General features: G+C 36.8%; 1 protein-coding gene across 2 annotated transcripts in view; it reads left to right on the top strand.

Annotated features, from left to right (window-relative positions):
- Positions 1-8018, top strand: part of LOC108041577 (sarcoplasmic calcium-binding protein, beta chain) — a 173360-nt gene extending 165342 nt beyond the window's left edge. For both annotated transcript variants that reach the window (XM_044457515.1, XM_044457516.1), the window contains exons 4-6: positions 3092-3172; positions 7362-7514; positions 7576-8018. In XM_044457515.1, the coding sequence (XP_044313450.1) occupies positions 3092-3172; positions 7362-7514; positions 7576-7692 (351 nt within the window). In that variant the 3' untranslated portion in view covers positions 7693-8018. The remainder of the gene's footprint in view (positions 1-3091; positions 3173-7361; positions 7515-7575) is intronic.
- Positions 8019-12893: the final 4875 nt, after the last annotated feature.

Below are 12893 nucleotides of genomic sequence, written 5' to 3' on the forward strand. Positions count from 1 at the left end.
GTTTATAATGGCTCGCTGGAAAACAGACGGGGCGTTCTTGAGGCCAAATGGCATTGTCAGATACTCATAGTGCCCATCAGGTGTAACAAACGCGGTATATTCAACAGAATCGGGATGAATGGGTATCTGATGGTATCCACTAGCCATATCCAGACAAGTAAAATATTTTGCACCCGCTAGTCTAGCAATCTGATCGTTAATAAGTGGTAAGGGATATCTGTCCGAAACAGTATTGTTGTTCAGTTCACGATAGTCAACGCAAAGTCGTTCGGATCCGTTCTTCTTTTTAACCAAGAGTATAGGACTAGCATAGGGAGAACAACTAGGTCGAATAATATTACAGTTTAACAATTCCGTTATCCTTTCACGTACAATTTCTTTTTCATTTGGACTCAAACGATATGGACGCCGCTGCACAGTTTTGTTTGGATCAATTAATCTAATAGTCATTTCACCTGAAGTAACCTTTGTGCAAGGGATTCCATCAATAAATGCAGCTGAATAGTCTTCAAGTAATTTAATTAAGTTTTCCTTGTCATTACCAATCATTTCAGTATCAACATTAAGTAACAAGGCAGATGGCTCAGATACTTTACAGGCTTTTACAGATTTAGACTTAACAAATTCAAATTTATCAGGTGTCAAGATGATTTCGTATCCCTGACTAAGGATTTCCCTACCAATTACAATATCATTTGTGAGATACTTATCTGCAATGACGTGAAACAGTATTTCTACAATATTTCCATTAATAATACATTTAGATAGTTTTTGTAGCTTACTGGAAATGCCAGCGTCGCTAATATCTCGTATTATGACAATATTATTAATTAGTTTGCCATCAAATTTACCGGCAACACTACTTCGAATAAACGAGCATTCTGCTCCAGAGTCAAAGCAAATAGGAAAGATCTCACCCTGATGTGTCAAAACTCCTTATGGCTGAGCCACAAAACATTGATTACATTTCTTCTCAATAACTGCTCCAGATTTAGCTGCATTGTTCGTGCACCGATTCGCAAGATGCCCAAGTTGTCCACACCGGTAACAGGTCACATTCTGCAAATCGCGATGCTGTTTATTCTCCGATCCAGACCGCTTTAATTTACACTCCGCCATTTTATGTCCTGGTTTCTTGCATAAGTGGCACACAATTTTGGCTCGCTTGCTGTCGCCGCTATTACCATCAGTAATTCCAGCACTACGCTTTTTGTCAAATGTAAATGCTTTCAGTTCCATCTGGAGTTGACTTCTAGTTTGTACATTTGACGAGAACACCATACGCTGCAAACGGTTGTCAAAATTGGCCATGTGCGCAAGTACCGTGGATACAGCTATTTCCTCGACGTTCATATTGCGCCACTTTGTGGTCAATGACGTCACCATACGGCTTGCGTATATTGCAGGGCACTCATTGTAGGCTGGACGGCTGTTCAGCAGATTCAGGAACATAGCTGCCGACGTTTCCTTAATCTCGAAACGCTGTATAAATAGTTCTTTAAACTGCTTCCAATAAATGCCGGAATAGCAGATCTGTGCAAGCCACGCTGAAGCACTGCCCTGCATGCAACTACTCAACATCATGATAAGTGCGCTGCCATTAATCTGCTGTTCGTCCATAATAATGCTTGCCGTCGCACACCATTGAGTCGCATCAGCTCCAGTTAAATTTTGGGAAAACCACTTGATTTTGTGGACGCACAGACGCTTGCATAGCCTTACACATTTCGACGAAATTACGATTTTGCAGTTCCATAATGGTACGCCACTGATCTTCAGAAAATGCAGGAGTTGGCACTGATCCCACTTCTGATGTCGGGTTGATATTATTATCTTCCATATTTAAATACGCAGATTGTATACGGCGAATAAACCTGATCACGCCACTGCCAACTTAAAAGTGTCCGCCAACATTCTAGCCTACCGAAAATGCTCTCCAGCAAAAGCTTCAACGAACATACTTCTATCTCTGTCTCTCGCAGTGGTTCAAGCATACACGCACAACAATCGTAGTGTGTATCTCTCTTTCAAACCCCTAACCTCACGCAACATTTCTCTCTCATGTTCGCATCGAACTATCCTGACCATCTGGCGAATAGAAGGATCAAAGCGTACTAACAAACAACCGTTATAGTGTAGAGACAAGAAATGTCACTTGGTACGCATTTAAGTCTTTTACACTGACTGTAAAATAAATAATTGTTAGTACACGAACACATAAATTACTTACATTATTTCCGCCAAAATCTTCCGAACTCATCTTGGCGAACGCTTGCAGAAAAGTAAAACGCAGTGCGCAATCAGCGGCGCACAAATTGTATTCTGAGTATTCAGTCAATTATATGCTTCATTCATTCATTCATTCCGTTTTGCACACACATTCATTCAATGCCATTTCATATGAATTCTCAAAATTGCGCTCAAATGAGAATACAGTGCGATGAGAACTCGATCAGCTGAATGCGTTGTGCTCAAATTAGAGTACACAGCTCAAGAGTACTGAGAGAGTAAAAAAATTTGAGTGCAGCCGTGCAGCTCTCTATGCCGTACTTCGCCTCCTTGTAGATCGCTCGTACTTGTTGGTCGCTGCTCCTGGCATGCTTTACTCTGGTTAGACCACCTACGGCCATTTGACTTGGCAACCGGAAAACAGGAGAGTGGGTGTCGGATCGCTAGTGTGGGCACCACTCGTGTCAATATAGTCTTGACCTACTTTCGAGGAGCTTAACTTATTCCTTCGTATTGAATCTTTAGTGAAGAAAATGTTTAAATAATGGCGACTTTTTTATTGTTCAAATTGATCGATCTAAGGTTATATTTTTGTCTTACATAAAGAAATAAATTTAATTTCATACAAAATATTCATTTAAATAGGTATTGGTCTGAATATATGATTTTGTTTTCACCAATTTTTTTATTTGTAGATTATTACTGGCTTAAATGGCCCACTCGCTAATAAGCCAGCTAACCATCAATAGATAAAAGAATATTTTTATTTCTGGTGCGCACTGACCGGGTGTATAATGCAAATAAATTATTACGTATAACCACGAGTTTTAACCGCATCTATTTTTAAAATATATCTTTCTAGGATGGAAAAATATCTAACCAAGAGTTTAAGGACGCAGTTAAAAAAACATGTGTGGGCAAAAAATACGAGGAATTTCCACAGGTAAGAAAAGAGTCTAGTGGTTCAATATGTTGCATTTTTAATAACTTTTTGGTCATTAGCTGAAAGCAAGGACCGTGTTCTTTTGAAGAAATATTTTATTGCTAATTGAAAATTTGAGATTTAATTTTTATTGGATTAGTTAACTAGTTTTTTCTGAAAAGGTAAGGAGGGACCCCGAGGGGGTATGGTTAATTCGTCCAAAAAAAGGCCTATTTTCATAAATTTTTTAACACGATACGGTTAATGTCAGATAAATTATTTTATAACCGTATTAAAGTACAACATTTAAACTACGTTTAGGCTCCGTAGGCGCCTCCAAGAAAAAAGGTTTTGCGGTAAACAGCAGAACTCGTTACTGGTTTATCAGAAAAAACCAAAAAAAAAAATGTTTATTAGTAAATATGTTTCTAAAGGTAACTACGTTAACTTTTTTTTTTTAATTCAATTTTTGGATTTTTGGTAACACTTTAAAGTAAGAAACGTGATTTTAGCCTAAAATTAAAAAAAAAAAATAAGTAAAAAAAACTCGACATCAGTACCTGCGGATTTAGTAGATTTTGCAGGATCGTGTTCACCGACTTTGAAATTGCAACTTTTCATGAGAGCGTTTTTAAAGTTTTGGACATCGAAAAATCACATACAAAACGAGCTAACTCACCTATGTTTAACTGCCCATAATTGTAACGCAATATTCTTCAAATGTTGTGCATTAAGAAAAAAAAATTTTAAAAAAAACAGGCCAACAAAAATTTAAATACCATACCCCCCATTAACAAATAGCTTGTTGATTGGTAAAGTCAACATTGCTTGCTATCTGAAGTCTGCAAATCCCTGTGGCTTCGCTAAATCTGCTATAATGAACCCAACTCTCCAAGCCTAACGGAAATCGATTGTCTTTTTTGTTGAGGAATTTCAGGAATTGGAATTTTTTATATTACAAACAGGACAGATAATACCCAGGGAATTATACAAACAAGCATTAATGAAGAGCATTGATCAATTTTTAAGTACAACGCTTTCACATAAATCTAGGAAGATAATTTAGAAACATTCCGTTTTTGGCTTTAAAAGAGACCTTACATTTTTGTATCTGTATGCTCGCCAATTTACTCGTTCGTGGACTTAAGCAACCTATGATCTAAGCTACAAATGCGGCCAAATCCAATATTTCAATAAATTTGTATGTTGAAAAAACAAGGAAAGTTGGAAAGTTGAATAAGTTTTAATCCTTTTGTTATCTACAATCTATCAATTGAAAGTTACTTGATTCCAGCTGTAACAGCATATTTTTTGAACTGAAATAATAATAGTATTAAACTACGAATGGAGATTTCATAGAACATCCAAATCGACATGTCAAGCGTTAACATGTTTTACTATGAGTCGCACCGGCCTGATACGGTACACCCATAAACAGAATTTAATACTACAAAAATTACTTTAACACTTAAACCGTCTTCTCTGGTTGAGACAAGGATATTGACTTTAAAACAATAAGCTCAGCGTGATTGCTTGCGCGATAAGTCAGAAAACCAAATTAAAATCGGTTAGCCACCGATTCTGATCCAAATGAACTTCACACCCAAATGTAATAGGAAACAATCTTACAATTTAAATTTCTTCGGATGGACTGGTATAAAAGACAAACAAGAACGTTTTACCAAAAGCCTTGGAATCATTTGTAAAGATTAAAGAATTTTCGGAAACCTTGCGTTGTCTCATCGGATTTCAAAATCTGACCAAGTTTATTAATCGCATCCTAACACTCTTGCCATAGTTCTTGGCATAGTTCTTTCAATCGAGATTTAACAATGTCACGGCATAACATTATTGCGACCTAATTAAAGCATAGATTTGTAAATTGCTGTTTGTCGACAAAGCGAACGGACGCTGCATAAGGTCAAATATGTGAAGTACAAACGAAAAAAATTAAACACTAGTTGTCATATACCCAATTTAAAGTTGCAAATGCCTTTGGGTAGTTGATATCAGTTATTTTGTTTGCTTTTTTAATTTAATTAATTTGTTTTGATTGAGTGTACTTTACCGGAACTCTATTGTTTTCGGTAATTTCCTTTGTACCATTTTCTATTGGAATGAATTTTTGATGCATTTTTATACCCTTGCAGAGGGTATTATAATTTTGGTCAAAAGTGTGCAACGCAGTGAAGGAGACATCTCCGACCCTATAAAGTATATATATTCTTGATCAGGATCACCTCCTGAGTTGATATAGCCATGTCCGTCTGTCCGTCTGTCTGTCCGTCTGTCTGTCCGTCTGTCTGTCCGTCTGTCCGTCTGTCTGTTTCTACGCAAACTAGTCTCTCAGTTTTAAAGCTATCGAATTGAAACTTTGCACACACCCTTCTTTCCTTTGCACGCAGTATATAAGTCGGAACGGCCGGGATCGGCCGACTATATCCAATAGCTGCCATATAACTGATTGATCGGAAATGCCATAACTCTGCTGTTTGTTAAGTTAGGAAGTTGGGACTCTCTATGGGTATTATATTTGGCCAATCAATCATAAGGATCGGCCGACTATATCCTATAGCTGCTATATAACTGATTGATCGGAAATGCCATAACTTTGGTGTTTGTAAAGTTAGGAAGTTGGGATTTTCTATGGGTTTTATATTTGGCTAATCAATCCGACCTACCAAATTTCATAAGGATCGGCCGACTATATCCTATAGCTGCCATATAACTGATTGATCGAAAATGCCATAACTTTGGTGTTTGTAAAGTTAGGAAGTTGGGATTTTCTATGGGTTTTATATTTGGCTAATCAATCCGACCTACCAAATTTCATAAGGATCGGCTAACGTGGAAAAACGGAAGTGAAATTCTTAATTCCTAATTTGAAATCAACTTTGACATGAAAAAACATATATTTATTGTAAAGTATTTTTTTCAATTGAAAATAAAAATTTCTTTTATATATTTAAAAATGTTGTTTTCACCAAAAATTTGACTCCTGTTTTATAACTATAAAACTATGAGACACTCCCTTGACTATAAGATTCCCGTTACTCAGCTAACCAATTTCAAAATAAATATTCCCACAGCTTATGGCGCCAATATTAAGTGGCGCCATTTGCTGAACTGCAATTCCAACCCCACTATCTAAGAGAGGGCAGCATCCCTGCATCATAATTAGCACTTAATATGTCCTATAACTTCTAAAGTGTTGGTGCGATTTGGTGTCTCAATAAATATTGACCGAATACTATTATTAGTGTGGTTTCGGCCAAACAACTGGCCTAAAATAAAAAGGGTTTTGTGATTTGTGGGCGTTTGAGCAGGCGTGACCAAATCTCGAGTTCTCCCGAGATCTCGACGTTCATACGGACAGATAGACGGCCAGACAGACGGGCAAGGCCTAATCGAGTCGGCTTTTTGTCCTGATAAATTATATAGTATATATAGGAAACGCTTCCTTTTACCTACTACATATATACATTCCAATTTAACATACTTTCCTTTTCTCTACAGATAACGGGTACATAAAGTCATTTGTACATTTTTGACAAAAGCTTTCCCTTGCATTCGACCTTCTGGCTAATTCAAACTCCGAATAATCAAATGCCTCTACTTTTTGCTCAAACAATCGGACCGACCAAATACTTTGTTTTATAAAATATGGATTTTTATTTTTTTTAATTATTTGTAGTCACAAGTAATAAATACAAAAACATAAACTTTGGAAACCGTATCCTCTAACTGTTATTGGCTTGCTAGTTTGTCATATCCTTATTTAATTGATCAAATCCAAATCGAGTTAAACGTTTGAAATGAACAATACTGAAAAAGAAAACCGGGAGGCTAAACTATATATTACGTTACCAATTGCTAGCTCATTTTGGGTGCTAGAGGAATCGATAAAATTGCGGTTGCATTTTGTGTCCTTTGCTTAAGTATCAATCCTGTAAAAATCATAAAAAGCATAGCAGAAGGATAATCGCATCCAAACATCCATACTTAAGCTAAAAATCGAGGAATGTTGAATACTTGAAGAATATTTATTCAAGCAAGATATGTTTACTACTGTTACCCAACCCATACAGTGCACTGTATGTATGTATTTATACACTGCAGTGTATAAATTTAATTATGTTATATATAAGCTGATTTCAAAAATTTATAAAATTGTAAATATTTTCTTTTGTAAATATTTTCTTTTTTAAAGGCAATGAGAGCATTCATTGAATCGAACTTCAAGCTGCTTGATATAGATAGCGATGGTATTGTTGGAGTTAACGAATACCGTTATAACTGCATAACTAGAGTAGCCATCGATGATATTACACCAATTGACAAAGCCTTTGAAACATTGCTGAATGTAAGTTAGTTATAAATGTCTAATACAAGTTTAAAACTTTAGACAATGTTCTTATTTCCAGGACGAAGATCGGAAACGTGGAGGTCTTTCATTAGATCGTTACAAAGAACTGTATGGTCAATTTTTGGGTAATACAGCCGATAACCATCCAGCAGTAAACCTTTTCGGGCCTCTATAAATATCTTTCTTACATTTAATTGTCTTCGCTGTTGTTCAACTACTATTTATTAAGATTTATTTGTAATTACTATGACTTAAAATTTATTACCACATAGAAATAATACATTCATATCATTTTTGTAGAATCGTCAGATGACCAGATCGTTAACTTTAAAGTTTTTTAAATAGTTAGTACATTTGCTCTCAGAAGTTTAACATAGGTTATGATGTTGATTTGCTCTCCCTAAAAGGCTCTTAAGTTACAAACTCTCTCTCGAAGCCTATTAGATTTAAATAATTGTTGTGTTAAATAAAAGTTGTAATAAATATAATTACCAAAATAAATAGCCGCTTATCAATTTTAAAAAATACATTGCAGACGTAACATTTTCTGTGAGTAATAAACAAGTGAAAAAACAAATATAGATTGTATAACAAATATACCAATTACATATAAGGGTGGTCAAAAGTACACAAAGAACAATTGTTTACACATCTCAACTTATTTACGATTTTATAGCGATTGCTGAATGTTGCACAGCTTGATCAATGCAGAAGCAAGCCCAAAAAATGTGCAGAAGATAATGGTTCATAAGGCAAAGTTAAAAGCAAATGATAAAAATCATAAGCTGTTAGGGGCATCAACGAAAAAAAAGCTTACTGTTAAGCAAAGGGTAAATAATTTTTTTTTTATTGAAAAAAGAAGGATACAAGAAAAAGGTGACTTGCCCACCAAAGTGTATAAACCTTTGTAGCCGCAGCAAAAGTTAAGTATATATTATAAGCCTATGTCGATTTTTCAATAAATTTGATGATCGTTCATATAACAGCTATATGATACAGTAGTCCGATTTTTAAAAAATTAAAACCGAAATTTTTAAATTGTTTTCAATTACTATATATAGGAGAATGTCCGTATATGTAAAACTACAAAGTTGTCTTAATATGGGTTTTCCTAAAACGGAAAGATGTTCGTGCTGTAAAGCGATAGTTGGATTTAATTTAATTAACGAAATTCAGGCTAAGCACTTTAAGAAGTTACAACAGCTCCGAATTCAAATTATTCCGACAATGCCCAGCTTATCAATTAATCTTGACAACTCATTTTTATTTATTTCGCGTGAATGCCGAACAATGTCGAACTAATAGCTAATTCAAACTCCGACTAAGCCAAGGCCTCTACTTCCTGCTCGAACAATACACCGACCAAAAACAGTCGGTCAAAGGTTTTTTCCTTCATGAAAAAACTGAAATTTTGAGTTTGCAGCATGATTTCGTTTAAAATCTGTAGGTACATCTTGGCCATCCATGACCCTTCAGTAAAAGTGAGGTTGCCCCGCCAGAAGCTGCTATACAGGCCGAAATCATAACATGACACAATGCTTGACTGTAGCTTATAGGTGTTTGTTTTCTAGCTCTGTATTAGGAACAAGGGAGCATATTCTTCTTCCGATTTCGTTTTGGGATGACGTGGTATTGCAGACGAGTAAAAATGTAACCTTTTGGTTCAATATGTTTGGCGGCGACCTAATACAGAGCTCGAAAACATACATGAAATACTGATGATAATGCGATGAAATACTGTCCTGGCGATGAAATACTGTCCTCGCATTTTCATCAGTAATTCATTGCATTTTCATCACTTAAGGCAGGCTTGCACCTTGTTGGCGCCCAAAACCTGATTTTTTTTCTGCAATTTATTTCTTGGAAAGTATGGTAGGTATGGGAATAAAAAAAAAATAAAAAAAATAAAAAAAAAAATTTTAGCCAGTTGTAGGGTACAGATTATTGAAGCTACACAATTTTTTTGAGGGTGAAGGGGGGAGTGGGAGTCCCCAACAATGGCGGCATGTCCGCGAAAAACTCGTCCTCATGGCGGATTTTTTGGAATATTAAGAAATAATCAGAAACGCAAAAAACGAATATATTCTTAATCTGTACACTTTTTCGCATCGCTGGAACTAGGATAATTGAAAAAACATGATTAATGCAAAAATTAATCGGTTTTTCCTCATTTTTTCGTTACTCATTATTTTTTTAAATAAACAATTTTTAATATTCTTAAAAGATCCTCGTTCCAGACATGCACATACTTCTGAGGAACATGTATACAAAATTTCATGACGATTGCTCAATTTTTGCGACTTGTACGACTTCCGCCAACTCGGAAAACATGGTTTCGAAAATTTGTACTATAATGGGAACAATGTATGTCGACCCACGCGCACGCTGACCCGCGCGCTTGACATCGGTCCACCAAACGGCCGATAACTTTCATAATTCAAGAGAAACATGTATCTATCCGAAACTGCAAAAAAAAAATTGATTTTTTTGACCTCACAAGGTGCAAGCCTGCCTTAATAATCATCTAATTTCATTAGGAATTACTCCGCTTTTTCATCAGCAAATAAACACATAATTTTATCAATATTTCCATTTATTTAATTATAATATTTTCTTACATTTATTGGTTATTATTATTTATTATAATTCTAAGTCTTAATCTTAATTTAATTCAGTTGTCTCGAGGGTGTTGGAGGTAATGTTTGAGGTTTCGGTGCTCTTGGGCAACTTTTTTTGGCGTCGTGCATTAAAATTTCTTTTATTAAATAATATATTTTATTGTAGGATACATTTTATAAATTTTATTTTCACCAAAACTGACAAGAAGATATATAGCGACGTATTTACTCTCACACTTAATTCATTAGAATTTAATTACACACTCAACTCATCAGAATTCAATTAGAGCTCTAAAAGTTAACACCGGCAAAGCGCCTCCTTTCCTTCACCCCCTCTTGATTCCAACGACACCGGACACCGCACCATTCTCTACCCCACTCAGCCACACAACGACAACAAATACTCAAGTGGCTATAATTTCAAGTGGCTGCAATAACGCAGCCGCTAAGTTATGAGACCACCGACAGCGATGCACCGACGGCGACGCATCGAACGAACTTCAACGACGACAGCGATGCAGCGACGGCGACGGAACGTCAGCGTCCGAATTGCATCGGCAGCAGCGGGACAACGGAAGAGCAGTGACCGTCCACTAGCTGCCTCAGCTATAGCCGCCGCTAACCCTGCCCTTCGCTGGGCCCAGCATCTGGAGGTCAGCTACACATTGGGCGAGATACCCAAAACCGCTGGTGTCGGCTCTATCCAAGCCAAGCGGCCACCAAAAGAAAATTTTAGAAGTAATTCAATTTGTATTCAATAAATGTCCGGCCATAACTTAAATAATCGCCTTCTTCGGTCCAGCGGTTCCAGCGACCTGAATGCATAAATAATCGAAAGTAGCAATAAGTGAATCTTGGCGGTCCCACTCAGCCGATATCGCTATTTAAAGTCAACAAATTACCAGAGGCGATGACCGTCGCGATTGATTTCCAAAATTCAACTAAATACTAAGTACATAAATTCTTATAACGAAAGGTAGCCCTATGCCCAGAAAGTTCTGACCCGGCGCCCCGTGTCTGGTGTTGGGTAGCCGTCGATTGCGTCGAAGTGAATTGCCCGCTGATTGCGCTGACCGTGTCGCTGGCTTTGCATTATTCTATGTCGGCTACGCGTGATCAGCTTGGCAACTTCTCTGTTGCCGGGTGACCGTGTTAACTCCTCCCCCGCTTAGATGAAAGACGTCCTCGGACTTCTTGAAACCATCAATAATAACTTAAAGGTCATGCTGGCGACGAACTCTCTGGCATTTTTGGTATAGCTTGCAAATGATAAAGCAGATGGCAAAGAAAGCGATCGCGGCCACTCCAGATATTATAGGCCGGTTTACCAGTCTCTTTTCCATTTCGCCAATGTATCGTAGGTTTTCCATGTTTAATTTCTGTAAGTATGGTAAACTCAGTATTTCCTGATGGTCTGTAATGTTAAGGACCGTTGATGCAGCGGGTGCAGGGAATTTTTTTACGTAGCTCTTCAAGTTTCGGTATAAGGTGTTGTTTACTTTTACCTCTTCGTCGAATGTATCGAGGAACATTCCAGTTACCAGTTGTCCATTGACCGTAGCTGTTCCGTCATTGAGAATAATAACGCCGTCATCGATGATTGTTAGTGGCTCGAGGTGGCTGGTGCGGGTCGAACAGTGTGCGTTGCCTCCTGAGTGGAGTTGTTGTACGCATTTTACATAGGGCATTTCTCTGCAGAATGTTGTCGTAAGGGCAGCGCTGCAGTTTGCAATCGGCATGATTTTGTTATACAGCTATACTATTGCCTTCTGCAAAATTAAGAATAGTGCCGTTGTGTTCAAAGGGGTACAAGATTATTTTCTCACAAGCTATGTAGGGCTTAGGATATTTTAATATAAAGTGTAAAAAATTATTATTTAATAAAACTTTAATTTGAGCTACTTCCATTAAATCAGTTATAGTAACATTTGTGGAATGTTCATTGATTAAATTTTGTAAGTCTAAAATCGCGGCGTTGATTATTCCAATTTTTGCAAGAGTAACCGACAACATCAAGGCTTCGAGTTCGAAAATAATAATTATATTTCTTGATAGCAAGTCTCATATAAATTTTCTGTATTTATCTGTTTTGCTTTTGCATTTTTTTACTAAAATGTTAACCGTGTTCGTTAGGATGTTTATTTGTTCCTGGGTCTCTGTGTTAATATTTATTTGTCTATTTTCTGATTCTATGAGTTAATGTTCTCAAAGTCATCAAAATCTGGAGTACCGGCTACGATTTTTAATGCGGTGCCTAGTAAATTTATGCTTTTAGCGTGTCTATGATGAACATTTACGGTATCTATGAGAGTCTGAATGTGTCGTAAATCTGAGTCTAATATCTGCCACATATGTGACTGAGGGAAATGGTTTCTCATTTCTTGTGTTTCTTTAACTATTTCCGAGTACATGGTTAGTGTTTAAGCTAATCATGAAGTTTAAATTTTGTTAAGATACTAATAAGTACCAGCTTAAGAGAGCCCAACAGTGTTAAGTTCACCGCTTATTATGTTAGATCTATGCTAAGATCGGATTCAGCGGGCCTTCAAAGGCTCTCACAAAACTGCTCTGCTGGGCACAATAAACGAGTTGAATTTTGAATATCGAATCGGCCAGTCTTGTGTTCTCTCTTCCCCCAAATTTTGCAGCACCCAAGCCAAAGTCTTTTCACTTTTCGGCGGTTTCAATTATTAATAATTTAATTTTGGTTTCGATTTTCTTCATGGCGCCCGAACAGGGACTACCGAAAAGTTTTGTT

Source organism: Drosophila rhopaloa, unplaced genomic scaffold, assembly GCF_018152115.1.
Source record: "Drosophila rhopaloa isolate 14029-0021.01 unplaced genomic scaffold, ASM1815211v1 contig_162, whole genome shotgun sequence".
Classification (NCBI taxonomy): domain Eukaryota; kingdom Metazoa; phylum Arthropoda; class Insecta; order Diptera; family Drosophilidae; genus Drosophila; species Drosophila rhopaloa.